Genomic DNA, 24,793 nt, shown 5'->3' on the forward strand with positions numbered 1-24,793 from the left:
TCTAAAAGTCCTTCTTTTTCAAAAGTTGATGGCGAACAACAAAGGCCTTAGCTGCTGCTATGTTTTCCTGCTGGCTCTAATTGCCCTCAGATAAGCTCTGCTTTGTAAAGAGCTGCTATTTCCATGCCTGGATCTGGCCTGAAACAGCTGCTCACATTCTGCAGGCTCCTGTGTCTGCTGCTTTTTTTCCCCATGGGTCCACTTGGTCTCGAGTGTGTCAGCATTCTCTGTCTTTCTGTCTGTCTGCCACACCGTGTCCTCCTCCTCCTGGACGGCAGCAGAAACAGGAAGCAGTCACCTGTATGGAATGCCATCCATTGAGATACACACACACACACACACACACACACACACACACACATATATAGTGACATATATAGAGAGGGATAAAAGAAATTTAGACCAATATTAAATAAATAAATTTAGAAATAAATGAATGAATAAACAGATAAATGTACCCAAGAAATAAATAAGTTTGGCTATGAAATAAATCCTGAAATAAATAAATGAGGCAATCCATTTGTAAATAGATGGAAACATATACTTAAAAATGACGCCCTCTTGTTCAATAAATAAATAAATAAATAAATACAGATTTTTAACTTTCCTTGTAAAAGAAATAAATCATTCTGTATATATATATATATATATATATATATATATATATATATATATATCCTAATTAATTTATTTCATAGGCATATTTATTCTTAAATAGACATTCCGTACACCTGAACCTAATGGGAAACCAGTCCGTGGCACTGGTTTGTTTTGCCAGCCAGTCATTGGGCAGATTTATGTTTTCACTGGCACTGTTTTTTGTTTGTTGATTGATCCATGTATCAGGGCTGAAACCATTATTTGCAGACTGATTATGTTTATCTACCAATCTGTTAAATATTGATTATTTAATGTTAGCTTCCTGCTGCTGTGGACAGAATGTAGTGCAGTAAAAGCAGATAGATGATGACAAGCTCTACAGGCAAAGACAGGCCCAAACACATGATGTAATGTAAACGATATCTGTCCAGGTCTACAAATCAAACCAAGTGAAACAGTTTCATTCATCATTCTTTAATTCTGACCATGTCATGGACGGGGTTTTCCCCTCGCCTTGTAACCCGACCTGGCGACTGGAACATCCAGGATACATTTCTAACAAAATGACAACCATCTTGACCTTCTGCCACAGCAGAGCGTAAACGTTTTTTCCAGCATTTTGCAAAGAGAATCATCAAAGGTGTTAAAAGATGCTTTTAATGTGGCTATGGTTGTTTGATCCAGTTGAATCTCTTCCTTCCTGTTTCTCACAGAAAGCCACAGGAGCTGCAGGAGGCGCTATCCCCAGACGAAGAAATGGAAAAGTGTTTCTAGGTAAGTCACAGGCAGTAGTGGAAGAAGTACTCAGATCCTTAAGTAAAAGTATCAGTTCCAATAGGAAAAATTACTCCATTACAGGTGAAATCCTGCATTCGGAGTATTATTAAAGGCCCATGTGTAGGATTTAGGGGCATCTGTTGGCAGAAATGGAATATAATATTCATTACTATGTTTTTGTAAGTTTCTAATCACCTTAAAATGAATCATTATATTTTTGTTACCTTGGAATGAACCCTTCATATCTACATACGAGCGGAGAGTCTGGCATGTTTTACAGAAGCCCAGAACGGATAAATCACTGGCTCTTGATATGGCTATTAGTGTTTTCAAGTTTTCAGGTTTTCCTGTTTTTGTTTCGGGCACTGTGGTTCTCCTACACGCTTGGCACCATGAGAGAAGTTTTCTGTATCCAATCTCACTTCTCGATGCCACCAAATTCTACACACTGCACCTTTAAGTGAAACTTCTAAGTATTATCAGTAAAATTCACTTCAAGTATCAAATGTCAAAGTACTCATTCTGCAAAAAAATGTCCTCTGTGACTGATATTTTGTTATGTATTACCTTATTGAATTAACACTGATGCATTAATGTGTAAGTAGCATTAAAGTATTTTATATACAGTTTGATAGTTTAGACTGTAGTTACACCATAAATCTAGGGGGTAAGAAATGATAAATGGAGCCCAAAAAAAAAAAGTTCTTCGACACACATTTGTACTCATGTTTTATATTTTAATCTAATTGTTGCATTTTTGTGGGAAAACATTGGAGAGTTTTTATGTCTTTGGGCCTTAGTTAAGTTATTAACATTAAATCATTTGAGACGTTTAGAGGGGAAACATCTCTTTTGGTGGAAGTGCTAGTAAGTTAAGTTGTTCATCGCCCTCTCCCCATGTTTTTGCAAGAAATCAAACCACTTTGCTCAAGTTTCAAAGGATTAATCTCCATTGCATTGTAATTTATAAGAATTTCCTTTTTTTGTATGTAGGTGTAAATGAATATAAAATCTTAATTTGAAAATTAAATGGTAATTGTTGCTGTTGGATGAATGTAGTGGAGTAAAAAGTACACTATTCCCCTGATAAATGTAATGGATTAAAAGTAAAAAATAGCGTTAAGTGGAAACATATCTCAAAATTTGAATGCGTTTAATGTGCAGTTACTGTCCACCAGTGGTCAGCGGCTGGGCTAAACGTGGTGTTTTTATAATAGAGTAAATGTGATTTGTGTGGTCAGAAACACCTTTGCCGCTAAGAGACTTCCCTCCGTTGTTATTGTTTGTTACTCTGTGGTGACCCGCCAGCTGCCCCTCCAGCCGGCCTTTACCCAAAGTGTCAGATATTTCCCATGATGAGGCCTCTCCCCCTCCTCCTGCGCTCCAAATATAGCCCATTTATTTGTATATGTGGTTGGTAACTGTTCTAAATCAAAGCCCAGTCTTCTCCCCTCCTCCTCCGTGGAGTGGGGAGGGGGGTGGTTGTTCGACGGCCTCTCAGCTGCCGCCACCTGTCACCCTCCCTGACACACTTCCACTGCAGCTATGACGCTGCTCCGAGGGAACCAGGTGTCTCTCTCCCCCTCCCTCACTGCTGGCCTGGCGGGGGAGGAATTCCTTCCACTCACCCTCAGTTTAATTGATGTTTGTGTTTTATCATTGTCCAGAGACAGACTTTACTATCCGTTACCTTTCGATGAGTGCTGTACATTAGGTCAACGTCTGACTCTCCAGTAGAAATTAGTCAGATGCTTCTTACTGTCGTCCATGTAGGATCTTTGATTTGACAGCGGGCGTGTATGTATCCACCATCATCCCCATACCAGTCCGGTGATCTAATTAAGCCGCTAGTTGGTGATGTCAGCCGTTACCATGAAGCCAGTGGGCACAATAACAATGACAGGGATAACCTATGATTGCTATGATCCCATTTCTCATGAGTCATGGCACAACTTTAGGATGGAGAGCAGAAGTCTGTACGGAGAGGGATTTAAGAGAAGAGGCTCTGTCTCCCTTCAAGAAGTTTGAAATCATTTAGATTAGAAATTAATGATTAGTTGATTAATCCCTTGAAACCTGAGCAAATTGCCGCAATCTCTTTCAAAAACGTGGGGGAAAGGCAATAAGGAAACTGGAAGCATCACTGGGAATCTGGAAGACTGTTGTAATGTTAGCCAGTTAGCACATAAACAACACAATCCGGGTCTGAAAGAAGAAAACACGTCTACCGTGCACCAGTAAATAACAATACAAACCATCAGGAAACATTTCTGATCAACAGCTCAGTGGTTAAAGAAAAACTGTTTTATCTTATACAAGTTTATTTCAACCTCACTCCCTCTTGAGTTAAGTTGATTTGTTACTTCCCTCACTTCTGCATCTCTTCTCGTGCGCTGAGCTGAACTACGAATCAGAGTGACTGAGTTCACGGGCAGGCTCTACCGTCTATGATGCTGATTCAACATGCTGAATCGGCTGATAAAAAGCTGACGAGGGTCGCAAAGAGTAGGGGGACAGGGGACGGAGACAGGTGACAGGGACAGGGGACAGACATCTACAAATGTTCTGACATTGACCGACGGCCAACCATCTGCTTGGTCTGTCAGGGCCTTCTCGATTATATGATTTGTATTAAAAAAAAGCCCAAAAAAACAAAGATATAAAATGGAAAAAGCAGAAAACCAGCTGGCTAAAATGATTAATCGAAATAGTTTCAGATTTTCTTCTGATCGACCATTTCATTAATTGACTAATCGCTTCAGTACCTACAGGTTTTTTTGGTTTTGGACTATTTAAACAAAATGAGTCGTCATCTTGAGTTTGAGGAAAGCATTATAGACATTTCCACTATTTTGAAAGCTTTTATAGACCAAATGATTCATTGTGAAAATACCAAGCATATATAAGAAAATAATTGTTAGTTGCTGCCCTAATTTGGACGATGAAGTCTGATCAGTAATGAAATGAGGATGTCACAGCTGCACCATCAAAAACCATCTTCAGTTCTCCCCAGTAACTATAAGTTGCTGGTGACGAGGGCGTGTGATAAATGGCTAAATTTAGCTCCACATGAATTGTGTCGGAGCAAAAGAGTCATCAGCATCATATGAAGTCACCCTGTCACTGTTGTAAAAAAAAAAGATGCCGTTGGCGGTTTTCTTGTTCAAGGATTCTTCTGTTCGTACTCAGTGCATCTTTAGACTGTGACGGTACTGACTGAAGGAATGAAGCAAGATCATAAAACAGATCAGACCTCACACTCGAGCAACACAAAGACAAGACAAAATAAAAATAACACGAAAGTAACCTCAATGTTTACTTCCTCCCCTGTAGATTTAGAGCTAAACCGCGATTTTAACGGGGAGGACTATGAATATGAAGACGAGGCCAAGCTTGTCATTTTTCCAGACCACTTCGAGATCCCTTTACCAAATATTGAGGAGCTGCCCGCTCTGGTCAGTGAGTCGGTGCTGCACGGGTTCTTGTGTGTTTCCATGCATGTTGATGGGGAGGGTGCACTCAGTGGTTCCCCTGACACTGAACAGACAGGTTGGTTGTTGTTGTCTTGAGGAACTGCGAAGTCTGTATCCATTAATTGGTTTAGATTTCAGTGACTTTGTGGTCACAAATTTTTAACTTTGCACCTAAGAAAATGATATATTTTGTAGGGATGTCTCGATCAAGTTTTTTTTGTCTCTGATCCCCATCCAAGCCTTTTTATATTGAGTATCTGCCCATACTGAGTCTCGATCTGATACTTGTATTTACCTGGATAAGACAGCTGCACACTTCAAGTCCTTCAAAATAATTAAAATCAATCCAGTGTATATGCTTGACAATTTAATAGCTCTGCAATGCACTACAAGACAAGATATCTGCATCCAAACAGTTCCTTAAGTGGATTTTTTTTTATTTTTTTTACAAAATAACAAAGTAAACAAACTAAATCTATTTTTCATATGGCTCATATCACGATGCCAATTAGTGCATCTTTTTTTTTTTTAATAAAATAACGTAAAATGTGTCTTCAGAAATAGCTCTCAAATACTCTCAGTGTAGCATTTTAATAAAAGTACAGAACACCATCAATAAGTAATATAATCACAATTCCACTTGTAGCTGAACTTTACCATTCCCAAAATGAACAACAAAAAATTGGATTCTACTTAAAGTGGTTTAGCAGCTTAAGTTGAACATGAAAACATTTGGTTTCTTCTTATCGGAGCAGCAGCTTCGTAATAAAACCTGAATATCTGCCCGATATCCTGATCGGGCCTGATACCAATCCAATCGAGACATCCCGACTATTTTTTGAGTATAACAGTTTTCAAGCTTTAGTTTACATTGGGATGGATTTTGGTGCAAGATTTTGGCTGTTTTGTATGCCACTGTCTGCCAAGAAAAGATACTGGGGAACCACTGCATAGGTGTCACTTGAGCTTTATATAAGCTTTTTTTTTTTTTTATTTCTTGCATGGAGTCCAGGAGAGACATTTTCCTCCTGTTGTGTTTTGTTATGTTTTGTTTTTTTGAGCTTCTACAGTGAATGAGGTTTGTGTTGGCATGTCGTTAGGCATGTATCATTTGATGTTGTGAATGCTGTGAATCTTTCCTTTTTTAAAAATGATTGAAGTGCTTCATTTCTGCACTTCAATAGCAACATAGTGATGCTCTGTCTTCCTTTGCTGGATCTATTGCTTCACGTGGCACAGCTTCACAATGCCTTGCATAGATCCTGCATGCTCACACTTGTTTTCTTTTATTTTTAAGACATACATGTGAAGGGACAGTTCTTCCCAAAATCAGATATGCGTATTTTTCCTCTTACCAGTATTGTGCTATTTATCAGTCTAGATCATTTTGGTGTTTCTGAGTGTTGGAAATGTTAGCCATAGACCTCATGCCTTGTTGTGAGCAGTTTCATGTAGGAATTATTTTCTTTCTACCAAACTACATTTGACAACTATATCACCAAACAGAAGGAAGCGTGCATCTACTCATGGATGAGAGGCTTGTGCTCATGAATGTGCGAGATGTAAAAATAATGGCGACCTCCCCAGCTGCAACATTAGCTAGCACAGTGGTGCTATATGAGCTACCAGTAGATGCACACTTCCTTCTGTGGAGTGGTGTGGCTGGCAGGTGTAGTTCAGTTAAAAGAAAAAAGTTTCTAAATTCATAATTTCTGGAAAAAGACATTGCTGTTGCGATTTCAAATGTATTTTCTGTTGCTTTGAGCACCACAAGCCGTGTGCCATCCGGCTCCATAATACAGGCAGACATCTCTATGGCGCATATCTCCAACACTCGACAACTCAGACCAAAGCAATATAGATTAATAAAAAGCAGTACAGGTAAGGGGGGAAATTATGTTAATTATTTTTAAATTTATTTTAATTTGGGGGTGAACTGTCCCTTTTCAGCGTGACCTCAATCAACCCCACTCTCAGAAGTTCATTCTCTCTCTGCTTGTTTCCTTTGACGTTCAGGTGACCATCGCCTGTGACGCAGTGCTCAACGCACCATCAGCTTACAAGAAGCAGGAGCCTGAATCCTGGGAGGAGGAGATCCAGGTGTCCAGACATGCCAGGAGCCTCAGACAGCTGGATAATGGGGTCAGGATCCCACCCAGGTAGGAAACGCTAAATACACCACTGTTTCATTTACACAGCAAGCCTTGTAAATTTCTGAGTAGAAAACAACAGTTGCATTTGTACAGCCATTCACATGACAAGGGCTTGGTATCAGTATGGTAAGGTATCAACCGAAACATTATTCCCAGCTATTATGGAATAATATCTCACTTAATCTTGTCACTTTTTTCTCCATATCTTTTTACTTACCCTGACCTTAAGAGTCCATTGTTGTGTTTTATGTATAGGTTCTTTGTATTATGTTTTTTTTTTCTTTTCAATTGCACTACTATTACATTACACTGTAATTCACAAGTGCTTTAACGCATTCAATTTGTGTGTAAAAAGTATATGTAAGCCCCATGATAAAAAGCCTTGTGATGCTAATAGATAGCTCACAACTTTCCCCAGTGCAAAGCTCACACTCAGCAGCAACTTTAGTTTCTCTCGTCACCCGACGTCACATCCTAAACACAACCAAATGTCAGTGTTTAACAATGTTGGACAACACCTGAGTTGTCTTAAGAGCATAAAGAAAGATGCTGCTGTAATCCTCGGGTGCTGTAAAATGCTCTCTCTCCATCTCTTTCTCTGTCTCTTGTGATTGAAGCAAATAAAACCTCAGGCAATTAATAAAAGTTTTACGGTGCACGTGCCACTCCATTCATATTATGGGTGTCGAATGAAGTACTCTTTGGTATTGGTATCACTTTAAAGGTACTAGTATTGCAGTTTTTTTAAATGATACCCAACCCTACGCATGTCTGTCTTACTTCTTGCTGAGCAAAATGCAGATTTTTAATCATTCTGTGAGTGTTTGTGTGACCGCAGGATAAAAAACAACAACACAGCAATAAAAAGAGTCTGTTTGTTTGCTATCAGTGGCTGGAAGTGTCAGAAGTGCGAGATGAGAGAAAACCTGTGGCTGAACCTGACAGATGGAGCCGTGTTCTGTGGGAAGTGGTTCTTTGATGGGAGCGGAGGAAACGGCCACGCTCTGGAGCACTACAAAGAGACCAAATATCCCCTGGCTGTCAAACTGGACACCATCACCCCAGATGGAGCAGGTCAGAGACACGGTGACACGGTTATCTGAACTGTTGCGAAATCCCAGTTATTACACAGTGTTACTCAGTTAGTCAGTGTCCTTTAAAATCATTTTAGTTTTACCAACACAATAAAACTTCTGGCAAAATTTATAAAGTAAAAGGAAAAAAAGGACAGTGGCTCATATAATAAAATCCTGCGTTTAAACTGTATAATTTATTGATGCCATTTTGTTCTGACTTCTTTTGCGTTTTACATATTCTCTGTATTCTTTGTTTTAAGCTAAATAAAGAGACTATGAATAAATAAATGAACATATATATCTATCTATCTCTCCTCCCTATGTGTATATATATATATATATATATATATATATATATATATAAATATGGTGGCCTCATTTTTGCACAGTACTGTACACTGACTTATTAGATAAGTCAGATATGAGAAAGGACTGTACAATTTAATACAGTCCAATAAAACACCTCAGCAGTCCGCCATGAAGACACTGATATTTAATTAGTAATATTTTGGTGCATGGTTTGTTGAAATCTGTAATTCGAAAATGTACCTATTAATCTTTTTTTAAAAAAAAGCCTGATTAAAAACCAGGCCAATCATAGTGAAATAACTGATCCTGTGGTTTCAGATGTCTACTCATTTGAGGAGGAGGAAGCCGTGTTGGACCCCCACATATCAGAACACTTGTCACACTTTGGAATAGACATGTTACAGATGCAGAAAAGAGTAAGTTGTCTTAGTTGTGAACAAACACAAACCAAAAAGTGAGGCTTCCACAGTGAAGGGTTCACTCAGAGCTCTCTCTCTCTTCAGACAGAAAATGGCCACCACACAGACAATAACGCCCGGCCGCGGGTCAGTGAGTGGGAGGTGATCCAGGAGTCGGGCATGAAGCTGAAAGCGGTGTTTGGTTCTGGTTACACCGGCATCAAAAACCTGGGAAACAGCTGCTACTTCAGCACAGTGATGCAGGTCCTCTTCAGCATCCCTGACTTTCAAAGGATGTAAGTACACACACTTCACGAGAATATGTTATCTATGTTATTTGGCATGCAGACTTATCATTTTGACACATTATTTAATATATATTTTTAACATTATTTATGTGCATCATAGCACTTATAGCAGAAAACAAAGAGACCATGTTCAGTGTGTCTTAGTCACTTTGCGTATTAACAGAATCTCTACTTTACAGCAGTGAACGCTGTGGGTCCTGTTTTAACAATATATAGCATGTGGTCATGGGGCAAGTGCATTTATGGTGTGTCTAACTCCAATTTTGCTAGTTAATCAGTTCATAATCTGTGCATTCCCCCTCACATTAAGGGGGATATATGGGCAGAAATGGAATATAATATAATAATTGTATTTTCTGCAGTGTACCCCAAAATAACAGGGTTGTTACAGATCCTAAGAAGGTCTCAAAAGGCATTGAATTTTATTAATCGAAGAATAGTCCTTAATTGGTATTAATATGACCTAAATTAATCTTTCAAAATTCTTAAAATGCTCAGTAGGATTTTATGAATCTGTTTGCGTTGTAAAATCTCAGAATAATTGGTCACATCTATATTTTCATTAAATGATTTGATAAATTCCTCTTCTTAAATGTGTCATGGTGGAAATCCAAGCAATTGAATTTCACATGCAGAGTGAGAAACGCAAAATCATCCAGAAAACTGTCCAGAAATGCAAAATAATAAGTTCATTGTCTTCCATGTGTTCCACTTTAAAAAGGGTTATTTTTTCATCATTAGATGTTGATAATGCAACTTCTTTACTGAACAAATGTTGTGTATCTAACAATAAACATTTGAGCAAAATAAAATCAGGTTAATTGAAATTATTATCTCTTGATCAGCATGTCAGATATTCCATGGATATAAGTTTAAAAAATACCTAATGCCAGTCTACGAGTGTTGGTAGTTTATTGCAGCCAGCGTTTTGATTCGTGAGTCTATAAGCAACATCTAGAGACATCTAACAACTAATTTGTGTCCAAAATTTCAGGTGCAATGGTCAATATATTTTTACAAAGTAAACCAATGATTGATAAACAGCATCAAGCAAGAGACACTTCATTTGCAGTTTGAAACAAACTCGAATGAACAGGAAGGACTTCCTAATATGACCCGCCTTTGTCTTAATTTTTGCAATCCTGATTTAGTTACTTCAAGGTAATTGTGAAGTATTTCTCATTCCATCAGTCCGCTTGCTTGTTATTATCTGTGACAATCTTTATTTTGTTTGTTAGTTGATTGTCTAGCTCTGGATTAGGTATGGAGGTTATTTTAAAACAACTCTGGGCATTTAAGTAACTTATATGGCCACCTGCAGAAGGTGTTGGTGTCTTCTTATTACCACCTCAGGCTCTTTCCAGTGGTCATGTATCTGTTTGTTGTAACCATGTGCTGCATCCGAAGTGAGCGTGTGACATGTATTTTGATCTTTAGGTATGTGGGTAATCTTCAGAGGATATTTGACTATTCACCCCTCGACCCCAGCCAGGACTTCGCCACACAAATGTAAGTGACTCCAGTGTTACATAATGCTGTGTTACAGTACGACAAACAAGTGAAGGTGTTTTCGAGCTGCTGCTGCTGTCTCAAAGTCTTGTCTATGAATGTTCATTAAGCTAATAAAACATGTTTTAAGCTTTTTTTCGTTACCATGTCCTGGTAAATACTTGTCATGTGAGCCAGCGTGTTGCAAGAGGCCGGTCAGGTGCTGCGATGAAAGTAGAGTCTTAGCCAAACAGGGATAAATATCAGATACTGTATGTGAAGCAACAAACGCTTCATATTCTGAGACACGTTGCCAGATCAACATGTTTATACCCGTCACTGTTTCTACTTTACAGCCTGTCAACACAAATCAGGTCATTCAGAAAGACAGTCTGTGTCTCGTTATGTGTCAGGCCTGGATTGATTAAATATGATTCCTGTCTAAAAAGCGCTGAAGGCATAGAGTTAAAGAAGTCCTCCTGGTTCTTGGACAGGAAGGGTTATTCTATTTAAATTAATAAATGATATTACCTGGTAGGGCTGTATGTGACAGGCTGAAGCTTCATTTATAACACTGGCACTAAGATGCTTAATCAGCATTCAAATGTTAAGCTTCATTTTTTTCCCCATGTTTATTCATTCTGTTTAAAATCAGTGTTTCTGCACAGCTGCAGATAAAGATTAGGCTACAGCTCCCTCTGTGTGCATGTTTTGATCCAGTATGCTCGCCTTTCTTTTTTTTTAAAGATTTTTTTGGGGGGGGCTTTTAGCCTTTAATGGATAGGACAGCTCAAGCATGAAAGGAGGAGAGAGAAGGGGCAACATGCAGCAAAGGGCCGAGGCTGGAATCAAACCTGCAGCCCTGCAGCGAGGATATAGCCTCTGCACCTGGGACGCCCGCTCTATCAACTGAGCTACTGGGTGCCCAATTGCTTGCCTTTCTACTTATTTATTTATATATATATTTTTAGCCTCTATTTCATTTTATTGTTTTTATATATTTAATTACCCCCCTACTTTTTTAAAATTCATTAATTTTTTTCATTCTATTTTATTGGTGTAAAAGGTCATGTTCATTTGGTGATTCATCTAACTATTGAAGAATTCAGCAATACAAAGACTTGTGTTAAGTGGGATGTGAGGATTCTTAAAATAACATCTGTACACATGTGAAGCGCTGACTGTATCTGACTGATGTTTAATGAAAGCTGTTGTGTTGTGTCTCTTTCCTAAGTATTTGAACACTAAGTTTAATTTGTTTATGTACTTCGAGGGGGGGGGGGTCTGCTCAGCTGATTTATATACAGCAGCTGGAAAATGTCCGACTTGACCGCAGGTTTTTGTCACCACCCCCTGCTGCTGCTGCCCGAACTGGCGAGGTGCAGTGCATCTAGAACAAGCCTAATATAGGTTTTTGGAGAGCGTGATGCTGATGAAAGTGATTGTACTTATTTGTTTTTATTAGGAATGTAAAAGCATTACAACAAAGGAGTCTCCCAGAGGACAGCGCTTAAAAGTATGACTAAAAACACTTATTTCTAAAGCGGTCCTCAGTGGAAACAGCAAACACTACACAGAAACACACACATCATTGCAAACAAATAAGATGTATTATAAACTTACTTAACCCCTTGTAACCCCATGCCCATGGTTCAAATGACCTCGAAGGTGAACCATCAACCCTGCTGAAATGGGTTCGTACACTCACTGCCCGCTGAAGTTGGAGCTGAACGTGATTCAGAAGGATATAGAAAAATACAGAACAGTTTGTTACCTAAAAAGCTGAGGATAACAAATTAGTTGCTCATTGAAAGGCCCCGGGTTTGTTGTCTGAGAGTTTTTAAATGTTTTTCTCTGACTCTTAGAAACACTCGTGTCCTTAGGGTGCATGGTTCGAGAAATCACCCAAACTAAACTCAAAGACTAACCATATGTTGTCATGTTTGTGCCTTTTGATTTTGTCCGACAGGGCTAAACTGGGACACGGACTGCTGTCAGGCCAGTACTCCAAACCACCCATGAAATCTGAGCTCATTGAACAGGTGATGAAAGAAGAATACAAGGTATTAAACTGGGTATGTCCAGCTCCCAAACTGGGTCCATCACTGACAGAAGCATGTTAATACTGAGTGGTAGCAAAGCGAGGCTTTTTCATTTGTTGTCCAAACTGTAAGGGTTGTCAAGAAGACAGAGTTTCAGATTGTCAGCTTGATGTTTTCCCAATTTAAACATCAAACAACTTTAAAAACGCAGTATAATCTGTGTTATTAATATACCTGAGCTTTTTTTGTGATTGTAGCAGCCAGACAGAAGTTGATAGAAACAAAAGAAAGACAATGGATCACAAATTCACAAATTTGTGATCCATTGTCAGGTTTTCTTGTGCTTTGACCTTTTTTCTCTAGTCTGAAAATATCCTGTGGCTGCCGTCTTAAATATGCAACTCGAATTGTTTATGAGCACAGCTTTAACACTGTGTTTTGCTTTTAACTCCTCACATTGCTGCTTAATTTAGTCACAAATATTAGCTGTTCTTGATGATTTTCTTGTGTTTCCTGCAATCTGTCAAGTCCTTCAGCCAGGGTTCCTACAACCTAAAAAAAAGACTTTTTAATGCCACTTCGAATTCTATTTAAGACCCATTTTACAATAACCAAAAATTTAAGAAGATTTTAAGAAAAACAAAAATATGAAGCCATATCAGTTACTCAGGGTTAGGAACAATTTTATCAAATTGTTTATTGTAACATGCAATGCAACCTTTTTGGTCAAGTTAAAAAGTTGGATGATCTACTTTAAATGCTGGAAAAAAAATAAAAACCCTCTAAAGTGGAACACATGGAAAACATTATTATAAAAGTGTCCATTTGGTCTGTCTTGAAAAAAAAAAGGTTTAATTTGTCATGTGATTGGATGTGGTAAATGTGTTGTTAGTTCCTCCATCCCTATCTGTGTGATGGTAATGCAAAAGGCATTCTGTTAATTATTGAAAAGTTGTTTATCACCAATTCTTTCTATTCTTTTTAGCATTTTTAAGACTTGACAGTTTTCTTTAAGACAACTTAATACCAATTAAGGCCTTATTTTTAAATTAATGAATTAATTGCCTTTGAAGAGTTATTAAGGATCCGTGGAAATCCTGTTGAACAGTCAAATTTTTTGGGGGGTATTTCTTTGTGTGTTTTGCTTTACTGATTTGAACGCTTGTGATATGAAATAATCGCTTTTTCAGCCACACAGTACGCAGTTGCTGAGAAACTAGGAGAGGAAAGCCATTAAAAAATAATGGGGCCCAGCACTCGGCCTGTAAGCCGCGAGCTGCTTTTAAGCCTTACCAGCCACAGTAATCGATAGGGCAGAGCTGTGATCCTGCACTTCCTACACATGTGATGTTTGGGGTCGAGTTTGGACACTTATTGACAGCTGGGAAGGGGCCTGAGTTGGCATGCTGTTGTCAGTCTGTGTTAAGGAAATATTACCCATTGCAATAATTCTCATTAAAATTGCTTTGTGCTGTAAAAAAAATATGCACCGTACCTTTTGTTTGCTAAGCTTCCGTGCCTGTGTTGTGAGACTGTACTTTATTTTATTATTATATTATATAATAATAAAATAAAGTACAAAGTATATATATATATATACTTATATATATATATAAAGTATATATTATATTTATACTTTATCAGAGGAGGGAGGTGGTTGGAGTGTAACTTTTTTATTTAAAATAAATACTCCATTTAAAGTAGTATGTCTCTTACCTAAGCCAAAATTAAAAACACAAGTCTCTCCTCAGTGCTTATGTTTTTTTCTTTTAATGCCTGACCTATTTTGCAGCACCCCTTCCCTCCTCATAAATAACAAACAGTCCCTGTTCCTAACCACAGAGAGAGGCTGGTGCAGCATTAGGAGCCTGCGCAGAGTGTCTATGCCAGTTCAGGTCTGACTGAGGTGTCTACATGACGGAGTAGCTCAGTTATCAATTGCATTATCTGGGTTTGTTAGTCCAACTTCAAGAAATTCGATTCAGTACAATTTCAGTTGGACTTACGTTTACATGTATTTTAAAAGTCAAGTTTTACTCGGGCTAACGCAATAATTCGACTTGTTGTCATTCCAGCACCAGCAGAGGGGCGTCTCTCCTCGGATGTTGAAGGCCCTGGTCAGCAGGGGACACCCAGAGTTTTCCTCCAATAGACAACAAGATGCTCACGAGTTCCTCCTGCACATCATTAACTTGGTGGAGGTGAGTGAGTATCTGAAATGTACAATAGGTGACTGTAAATTAACATAAACCACAGCCAGTAAACCGTGTTTATTTGGAGAGGTCATGTTAGGATGCATGCGACATCATGAGATTAACATTATACCTGAGGAGGAAGTGTTGAGGTGTTAGATGCTGTTGAGTTAATAAAAACAAAGTAGAAATTATAATAAATTGTGCTTTGTAATGCTGCATCTAAACTTAGTCCAGATTTCTTGTGTTGGCAGAATAGTATGCAAAAATAAGTTCAGCAGTTTTTAAACTGTTTATGAAACTATTTCTTTTCTTTTTTTTTTTGTTGAGGAATTATTCACTGCTGTATTTGGATGTTTATAGTCCCCAGAGTCCTTTCATGTAGCACCAACTCAAAATTGCCCCAATTTTAACTTTGACAAGGTAAAAAGATAATATATATGGATATGAATGGATGGATATTAGATAGATATGTCAAATTTTGGAATTAAATACAAACATTATGTGTGTTAGAGCGTCCGGTTACATGCGAATGTTCTTGATAGTTAATTCCAGTTAGTGCTCCAAACACACAACAGAATGGCATGCTGCCTCTCACAAAACTGAAACTCCCAATTAAGTTTCCTCATTGAGAAATCATCACAATTTTACATTTACGGCTGGGTTACGCGTGACCCCTAACACACATGGACAGGCAGTTGACTGGGAGGGGAGGGTCTGTTTTTAACTAAACACAGCACACTGTCTCCTTGGTTGGTACGTACACTTGGGGTGCTCTGACGTGTCTTTCTCGACCAGGATATATATAGCTCAGTGCTATCTGTTACACAGGGAGGACAGATAATGCTTCCTATTCTGCCTCAGCCATGATACATGCCCTGACTTGGACCCCGACACCTTCTCCACACATGGTGTGAGGATCAACAACATACCTCCTATTTGACCCATTACCTGTAGAAATCTAACAAATCTTGTAGTGCTTGGACTCGATTTAATCAAAAAAGACCGTCATCCGCTCCTTTAATGGAAAAGCGATAAGTTTTCCGCTTTTCAGTTCTACCCCCACCTAGTGTCTCCAAGTGGTATTATTGTTGACGTCACTGTTATGAAGACTAGAGGGATGGCTTTCCATTTTCCTTCCTTCCTTCTAGAGCTTTGAAACTATCCACAGACAAGCGGCACTAAATAACATCATCAACACACAACATTGAAAAGAGAAGAAAAACATGTTCATGAAGAGGTACAATAATTTTGTAATTATTTTAGATAGATTTTATTTGTTTAAAATGAAAGAAATCGATATTCTGAAACAGCGTTACTTGATTTTGAATGTTGCTATGGACGCCATTCATCGCAGATCACCTACATTCAATTGCGTTGAGAAATAGTTTTGCTAAAATATATGTTCAAATTGCAGGGTAGGGGTTTTATGCAAGATGGTTGCAAGATTTTAGCTATGTGGCAGCTTTTCACATCATTTTGCCAACATTAATGGCAAATATAATAATTGCAGTCTCCTTTAACGGGGCTCTTTGTCTTTAGCTATTCAGAATTTCCACAGTTACAATACTTTCCACCCTTGGCGTTTTTCACTACTATTGTGAACCGTGATGACAACTGCAAAATAACTTGTTTACTCCAAAATGACTCCTTTGCTGCGATAGCTATCGCTGACCTTGGAAAAACAAACAGCACAGCACAGTTTTTTCCCTGGAGATCATACTGGGGAGGGAGGCAGAATTGCATAGTTTAAGTTAGGCTAATAGCAAACCAATTTTAATGCAATTTTGTCATTGTTTTGTAGCCATTACATTCTGCAATCAACATTAAATTCAAAATTAAATGTTTAAAAAAAAAAAGTTATCTCTTTAAAGCCACTCACTTGCCTCTACAGCTGTCTGTAAACCGGACCCAGATTTAGGTATCCAGACATAGATAATGTGACTAAAGCCTCCACCATCAGCAACATTTTCCTCCATCTGTGTCAGCCCTTCATACTTGCCCCTGAGTAAAATTATAACTTGTGTATTTCTGTAGCCTCTGAGAATAGACGGGCTGGGTTGCAGAGAGGCTGCAGTGCAAACTGGTGCGTCAAGTCGCGATGCCGTCCTTCATCACAGTCTTCAAATAAACAGTGTAAACTTCAGTGACCCCTGCTGTTCAGGAGCAATGAGGAGACTCAAAGCCGCTCAGTGTTGGTGATTAATGTGCCTGTGATTCTGAAAAGATGTAACAATCTCAGTTATGGAGATTACGGGTGGATGAGGCGGTTCCTAAATTAACATGTCACACCTACATTATGAATGACTGTATTAAGAGATGTAGGTCAAACAGCAGTTGGGTTGAAGTCATGCCAGGAGACTGTAATAGACCACAGCACAGAATAGATTTATAGATAGAGTTGCATTTCAGACCTCAGGCTGTCATGTGTCACAGAAGCTTAACATGTTCATGGTTCATGTGAAGCTTCTGCACAGCTCTTACGTAGACATACAGTACTTTAATTAACAATACTTCTGTTTTAAATATAGAAATTAAAATATTCAGGCCTACTCTAAAAAGTATTTGTAAACGATTTTGGACCACAGTGCACTAAACTGCCACAGGATAATGAAGTTAATATGAGATTATTGCTGCATTAGCACAGCATACCAAACAATACCATTACAGTGTCAGGGACAGATGGGACACATGGCAGCTTAACTGCCAAAAGGATTTCATCTAGTTAATATGAAACACAAATTAATTGATGAACAGGTTCCCACGGTCACAGAAAACCTGGAAAAGTCATTATGGTTCACAATCACCTGAAAAAGGTAAGAAATTGGTAAAGAACATTAAAAGTTTGTGAAAGGTCATGGAATTTCACAAGCACATTTTTCAGTGCTGGAGAAGTGATGGACTTATTGTGTATAATGAAACCGTTGCAATAATTTTCTGTGGATAACCTTCAATGTAATGTAATGTGACTGCAATATTTTAAAAAAAAATGGAAATAATAACAATCGTAATTAATAGAATTTACTTTTTTGGATCCTGGGAGATAAGGTCAGTTTTTCCATTTCAATATTTCCAAAATTATTCTGTAGCAATCTAACAAAGTAGGTGGTACTGGGTTTAACCACTATTTATTTATTTATTTATTATTTTTATTCGCCAGCAAAAGGGCTTCTCCTCTAAAACACAACATGACCCAGAAAAATAGTCTCCATGTTCAGGCATGTTTGAACACTGTTCTTAAGATTTTTTGAAAGCCCTTTCAGTACAAATTCAGTTTGGCATAATCCCAAAATATATGACAATGGTTCGCTTCCACTGAGACACATTATCTCCAGCATGTCAGACTCATGTTTTTCATTTTTTATGTGCCTAATCTCATTGCCTGATGTTTTTTGATTGCCTTTTGTTGTTGATATTCAGTTTCACCCTCTGATCCACCCTTTACATTGTCTAACAGAGGAACAGCGCAGGCTCGGAGAATCCAAGTGACGCCTTCCGCTTCCTGGTGGAGGACCGAGTTCAGTGCTGCCAGACGCGTCGGGTTCGTTACACTCAGCGGGTGGACTACTGCATCCAGCTGCCAGCTCCCATTGAGGCGGCCACCAATCGAGGTAAAGGTGTCCCCATATACAAACACAATGCTGTGCTGCAGCAGAAAGCTCCAGCTGCCTCTGGTCGGCACAGCTGGCACAAGGCTGAGCTCAGGTGGCACCAGCTGCTGGGAGCATCAGCAGGTTGCTTTCTGAAAGCCCACAGAAGGTCCTGGCGGGCCAGACTGGGAGCGGCGTGATTTAGAATGAGGAAGAACGTGTTTGTCTCTAAAAGAGACTACTTAAGGTCTTGTATGGTTAATATAAACAAACACAGCCCTGGTAAAGATGATGATGTTGATGCTGACCAAAGTAAAGGCTGTCAGTCTTATCAGCAGTCACCTGGACTACATTAAATCATTTAGTGCTATTAACCCCGTGAAACCTGAGAAAACTGGCATTATGTGATGAAAGATGAAATCACCCCCTAAGAATTAGCGACAAATTATTTGCTCAGGGTTCAAAAGTTTAAATACTTGTGAAAGGCGTCTGAAAGCAGCACAAGAAAAGTGATGCTGCTCCAGGTTTCAAAGGGTAAAAATGCAACTTGTAGTGTTTTTACTTGAAATTGAACTTAAAAATACTAAATGTTATGGAGTTTTGCAGATGTTAACATGTATGTTGGACATGCACCAAATGACTTCTCAAGCGATTTTACTGTTGCAATAAAATTTCCGGTGTCCAAATTTAATCACTGAGTTTTTACAAATCTCGGTTCTCTTACTGTGGAAAAGCAGAAGAAACTGTTTGAATTGTGGAATCAACAAGAGTCCGTAATAATTTCAGCATTTATCTGATCCACCAATCAGCACTTATTTTAGTGAGAAATCATAATTTTTGAAACAGTTTGTCTCTTATTCTCACTGTCTTCCACTTTAAAATAGTGCAGTGAATCAACAGAGGCTGGTAGCAAGTGGTGGCGACAAAATCCAAAATGTAAAGTTTGTACGCAAATACACTTAATCTCTATGGATTATATTGATGCAGGGCTGATAAGAATACTGTCGACAAATAATGCATTTTATTGTGTCTCTTGAGGAATTGTTTATGTCATATTTCTTAAAGAGAGTTTTGCATGATATTTCCCGCGAGGAGCAAGATAGAAAATAATCTCAAAAGGAATCTAGCTGTAGTCTTGCAAATAGTGATTCTGGGAGATTCTTGTTATTTGTAAAAAAGTAAAAAAGTGTGTGACTAAAACCTCACCAAGTGTTTTTTTATTTATTTATTTATTTAAAGATTAATGTTTGGGCTTTTATTGCCTTTAATGGACATGACAGTTTGAGCTTGAAAGAGGGAGAGAGAGAGGGCAACAAAGGGTCAAGACCGGACTTGAACCTAGGGCCACTTCAGCAAGGATACAATCCCCTGTATATGGGGTGTGGCTCTATCCACTGAGCCACCAGGCACCCCACAAAGTATTTTGAAAGTCTCTCTCTTATTTGCATAGCTCAAAATGTGTGTTGTCATTCTACCAGAGGAGCTTCTGGCATATGAGGCCAAGCGGAGGGATGCTGAGGAGAACATGCGGGCTCCTCCTGAGCCGGTCAGAGCAAGGATCCCCTTCACCGCCTGCCTGCAGGCCTTCACAGAGCCGGAGAACGTCCCGGACTTCTGGAGCTCTGCACTGCAAGCCAAGTCAGCCGGAGTCAAGTAAGCAAAGGGCCACCTGTTCTTGGGCCGAGAGTGAACACTCTACATCTCAGTGTTTTTTCATCTCCTCACATCTTTTAATTAAAACCAATTATCTTTATAAAATTTTAATTCAATGCTCCTTAAAATTTTGCTTTAACAAATTGTTATTTTCCTCTGCAGAACTTCCCGTTTCGCCTCCTTCCCAGAGTATCTGATTGTGCAGATCAAGAAGTTCACATTCGGGGTTGACTGGGTGCCGAAGAAGCTAGGTAATTATCTGTCGCCCCTTATCTTGGGATTTGAAATGGGTTTTTTTTTTTTTTTTTTTTTTACTGGCCTCCACCAAAGTTGTAGTTCAGATGTTTTGTAGTATTTGTAGTGCTGTAAATGTCCAGCAGAGGGCACCATCAAACAGCAGTTCAAAGGCATGTACAACAGAGGGTGAAACTGTACATTTATGTAAACTCACGAGTGGCCTCACCTGCACTTCTGGACACAAACTGTCCCATCTTTAATCCTGTCCATATCTGTAAAGAGCCACTTGAGTTTAAGAGTCATCTGAATACCAAATTTCCCAAATTCAATTGACTTGTCATTTAGCATCTTAATTCCCTAAAAACTCAATGTGCCCTTGTCCCTTTGTCAGCAGCATCAAGGTTTAAAAGTTTTCTACTCAGTGCAGTTTTCACTCGTGGGATAGAGCCATATGACAGGTCAGTTGTTTAAACTGCTATTTATAGATCATGATCTTCAGTATTATATTTGGGCATTTTATGTGACCCACAGTCACAGAAAGCTTGCAGCGACTTGAATAACTGCAACAAGGACTCTGTTTAACTCCTCTTAACAGTAACAACAGAGTTCTTCTCTTGTTCTCTTACAAGGTTCCCATTATCATGAAAAACCTGGAAAAGTCACAGACGCTTTTTTCAGGCCTGGAAAAGTTATGGAACTAGTAAAAACCACTGAAAGTTTTGGATTTTTGCTTTGTGTAATAAATTGTCACAGTAATTTTCCTTTTGATAATGTTTATGTGATAAAAGAGCAAATGTATTTTCTGGAGCTGTCAATTTAATGTTACTGTGTGAGTGAAATTTTGTGTACCATCACATGTTTTTTCCAAGTCTCAGCCAGTTAGCTGCAATTATTTTTAAAAAGAGTTTCAATCTGATATGTTTGAAAAATGCAGGGCCAGTAGGAAAAGCAAAGAACCTCAAAAAACAGCTAATTTTTGGTTTCTTGAAAAGTCATGGAAAAGTTCTGAAATGTCCCTGGAAATGTGCGGGGACCCTGTACTTATTATGATTTCATGGCACCACCTAAACTTAAAAGATATATATATCAGGAATCAAAATCATGCATCAAAACTCCAATAACATGGATACAAGAGCAGTGTATAAATGTGTGTCTTAAGACTTACAAAGACCAAAAAGATTTGGACTCCTATTTTAAGTCTATGGACTTAACTGCAAACACAGCTTCAGGAGACATACAGTGATCCCCATTAATGTCAATGCATTGCTCAGTAAAGTTTTATATTTGCTTAATTCTGCACAGACTTGGCCATAGATGTTCCAGACTTTCTGGATCTGAGCCGGCTGCGGGCTTCAGGGCTGCAGGCGAGTGAAGAGGAGCTGCCTGACCTCATGCCTCCCATCGTGCTGCCTGAAGACACCAGAGGTACAGAACATCCATTTTAAGCCAAGAGTAGAAATGGTTGCGTGTGTGTGTGTGTGTGTGTGTGTGTGTGTGTGTGTGTGTGTGTGTGTGTGTGTGTGTCCGTACAGATACAGTTGTATGTATTGAGAGGTATGTCAATACAGTTTGACACTTTCTTTTGTGTTACTGTTAAACAAGGCAAAGCACTGTGATTACAAGTCCGATAATGTAAAGCAAACTGGTGGGTAGCGATCCAAAAGTGGGCCATGGATCCCTTCTGAATGAAAATACACTGTGAATTTTCAGCACAGGCACATTTTATTTTGAAGTGTGGTCTCCTGCTGTACATGCTGCACATGGTAAGGTGTAGGAAAAAACACCACATTCAAAGAGGAAGCGAACATCGGACTCCTGCAACAAAGTCTGAGTTTGTCGGACTCATCCCCCTCTCCTCCTGTCTGAACTATGAGCAGCCTCGCTCTCTTTATATTACGTTATTACTGACAGCGTTACAACCTGATGCCACCCTTACATATTTGCGCACGTTACAGGTTCCATCTTGTGTGACACCGCCCATGTACATATCGTGGAGATGCGACAGGTGCCATCCAGCCATCCGCTGGCGTGTAAAAACACGACGCAGTCCCATGGCCTTCCATGCGCACATGAAAGGTGCCTTTTGGTGTTGTGCACTTACTGCAGAAGCACTGAAAGAGTGGCACTATTTGACGAGCTAGGAATGGGATCAGGCTGTGTGCAGAAGTGTAGTTTCCTCTCAGACCAGTAGAATCACAAAATGCCGAAAGGTTATTATGAAATCTTTTCCCAATGACACAAAAAAACTGCCTACCGCAGCTTTAATCTGACATTTCATTCTGCATTCACCTCGTCAGCATATTCACAAATAAACATTGGTGCCAACATTTGGTGCTGCCTCAGATATATTCTGCTGTTTTCCGATCAGACATTGCTCCATTTTTCTAACCCAGAATTCACAGAGAAGGATCCCATGGCCATGAGCTGCCATGACTCACCTACATCGTCCTATATTTGCATTCACGCATGACTACTTAGGGGAAAATGAATAAATAAAACAGCGTTCTTAACTGCTGGAGGCATTTTTGGCCCTTCACGTACAATTTCACAGTCCTTTTATTGATTGTAAAGGGCACTGTTTTCTCCGAGCACCTGTTTGTTGTTTTTTAACCAGATAGCCGAACATATGTTGTCCACTCTAATTATATACATGAGTGTACAGAATATTAAAAACACTTTAAATGCATAAAACGGTAGCAGATTGTTCCCAATAAACTAACACAGTGTTGCTTTGAGAACTACCTCGGATGTGTGTTGTTCCTAAGCTGCTACCTGACATCCTTTTCAGGAGGTGCGGGGTATTTTTGTGACAGAGACAAATGATCCGTGAAATTGTCTCTAATATGATGTTCTGCTCAAAGCCACCCAAGTTTTCTCTTAAGGGCATATTGAGTGGAATCCCACGGGAAAGGCTTGCTCAATCAATTACTGAAAAGTTGTTGTGTTCACAGTGTGGCTAAGCCTAATAAGTTATAATGATTTTTTAAGATCCCCTTGTAATGCACATCCCTGAGCTCTGGGAACAACCTGCCAGAAGCCAGCCGTGTGTTTTAAAGCACAAACAGTATTGTTGTTACTTTTCTTGAGATTTTGTTGTGTCAGACCGTTTGCTTGGACAAATTTCCAGCCCAACTTACAATGTCTTTGAGCCTTTTGCGTGCCTCTTTTCTAACAGTTTATTTTAAAATTTTGTTTTTAAAATCAATTTAGTAGTTTCACTTAGTTTCCAGAGTGGATTTGCTAATTTTAGTTTATTTTTAAACATGTTTTGTTTTAGTTAAGCTTTTATTAGTTTCAGTATTATTTTTAGTTTTTCTGCCTCTCTGCTGGTGATAGCTGTGGCTGGAGGCAGCCTGGACTCAGCAATCAAGACAATCAATTTTGGTGATCAAAAGTCAAGTTTGCTGTGGCCCTGCTTTCATTTTGTTCTTATGAACGCAGAATCTCAAGAACACCTTGAGGGAATTTCCAAATTCATGTACTGATAATGACAAAATTTTGCATAATTTTTTAGGATAAATTGATGAAATAAAGATATTTTTTTTTAATTCCAGTTTTTATTATAATATAAGTGTATTCGTCAGGAGCAAGATGTTAAAATTTCAGAATAGGTATTGCAATACAAACTCTTTTTTTAGTCATGCTTTTTTATTTCCATGAGAAAAAAACAGTGTCTACAGCAGCCTAAACCATGACAAATAAACTTGTACATATGATGCCAGATGACAAAATGGTAAAAGTATATTAAATAACAAATTATTCAGAAAAAAAGATAATAACAACAATAATGATAACAAGATACATTTGCACAGCAGGTTCCCAGCATCTCCATATATCTCTGTGATCCCGCACCTGCATTAGCTCACCTGCAGATAGAAACAATGTACATACTGTGCATATAAGCCACTTATCAAAGTGGGAAGACATTTATCAAAGTGGGAAGAAAGATAATAAATAATAATAATAATAGTTATAAATTAAAAAGTATAATAATAATAAATGTTAAAAAAAAAAAGTTCAAATAAAAACATGGATACACAATCAAGTAAAAATAGATAACAGGAAAAAGAAAAACTAATACAAATTAAATTAAACATTACATAACAAACACAACACTTTGTGAAGGTAGTTGACTCACAGTCATGTCGACATCCCAGTCCCAGTAAACACATGCACCAATGCCTCCTAATGCTTGCTGTGTTGGCAAATTTGTAAAGAAGACATTTCCTGTGCATTTTATTTATTTTAGTTAGTTTTGTAAGCACAAAGTATTGTTTTTATTAGTTTACTTTTTTTTCCCCAAAGCCTAGTTTTTATTTCAGTTCATTTCAGCATTTTGGTTTTTAGTTTAGTTTTAGTTAACTATAATAACCTCTCCCCCTAGAAGCCAAGACTACATTATCCCTTTTTGAGTTTGTGTCCTCTGTGATTGTAATTCTCATTCCTCTACCCCCCCCCCCCGTTGTTTGCAAAGTTCAGCTACATCAAGTTATCAGT

The 24,793-nt window shown here is 38.6% G+C and overlaps 1 protein-coding gene across 4 annotated transcripts in view; it reads left to right on the forward strand.

Annotated features, from left to right (window-relative positions):
• The window catches only part of usp13 (ubiquitin specific peptidase 13), a 51,995-nt gene that overhangs the window by 8,319 nt on the left and 18,883 nt on the right, over nucleotides 1-24,793 (forward strand). For 2 of the 4 annotated variants that reach the window (XM_042516409.2, XM_088077723.1), the window contains 13 exons: nucleotides 1,314-1,374; nucleotides 4,711-4,832; nucleotides 6,867-7,009; nucleotides 7,893-8,077; nucleotides 8,707-8,804; nucleotides 8,892-9,082; nucleotides 10,532-10,603; nucleotides 12,552-12,657; nucleotides 14,700-14,825; nucleotides 18,274-18,427; nucleotides 19,885-20,059; nucleotides 20,222-20,310; nucleotides 21,599-21,721. In XM_042516409.2, coding sequence (XP_042372343.1) covers nucleotides 1,314-1,374; nucleotides 4,711-4,832; nucleotides 6,867-7,009; nucleotides 7,893-8,077; nucleotides 8,707-8,804; nucleotides 8,892-9,082; nucleotides 10,532-10,603; nucleotides 12,552-12,657; nucleotides 14,700-14,825; nucleotides 18,274-18,427; nucleotides 19,885-20,059; nucleotides 20,222-20,310; nucleotides 21,599-21,721 — 1,645 coding nt within the window. The remainder of the gene's footprint in view (nucleotides 1-1,313; nucleotides 1,375-4,710; nucleotides 4,833-6,866; nucleotides 7,010-7,892; nucleotides 8,078-8,706; nucleotides 8,805-8,891; nucleotides 9,083-10,531; nucleotides 10,604-12,551; nucleotides 12,658-14,699; nucleotides 14,826-18,273; nucleotides 18,428-19,884; nucleotides 20,060-20,221; nucleotides 20,311-21,598; nucleotides 21,722-24,793) is intronic. The other 2 variants (XM_042516415.2, XM_042516422.2) reach the window with 2 other exon arrangements.

This window comes from Plectropomus leopardus, chromosome 5 (genome assembly GCF_026936395.1).
Source record: "Plectropomus leopardus strain MGB_pleo_1.0 chromosome 5, ASM2693639v1, whole genome shotgun sequence".
Lineage (NCBI taxonomy): Eukaryota > Metazoa > Chordata > Actinopteri > Perciformes > Serranidae > Plectropomus > Plectropomus leopardus.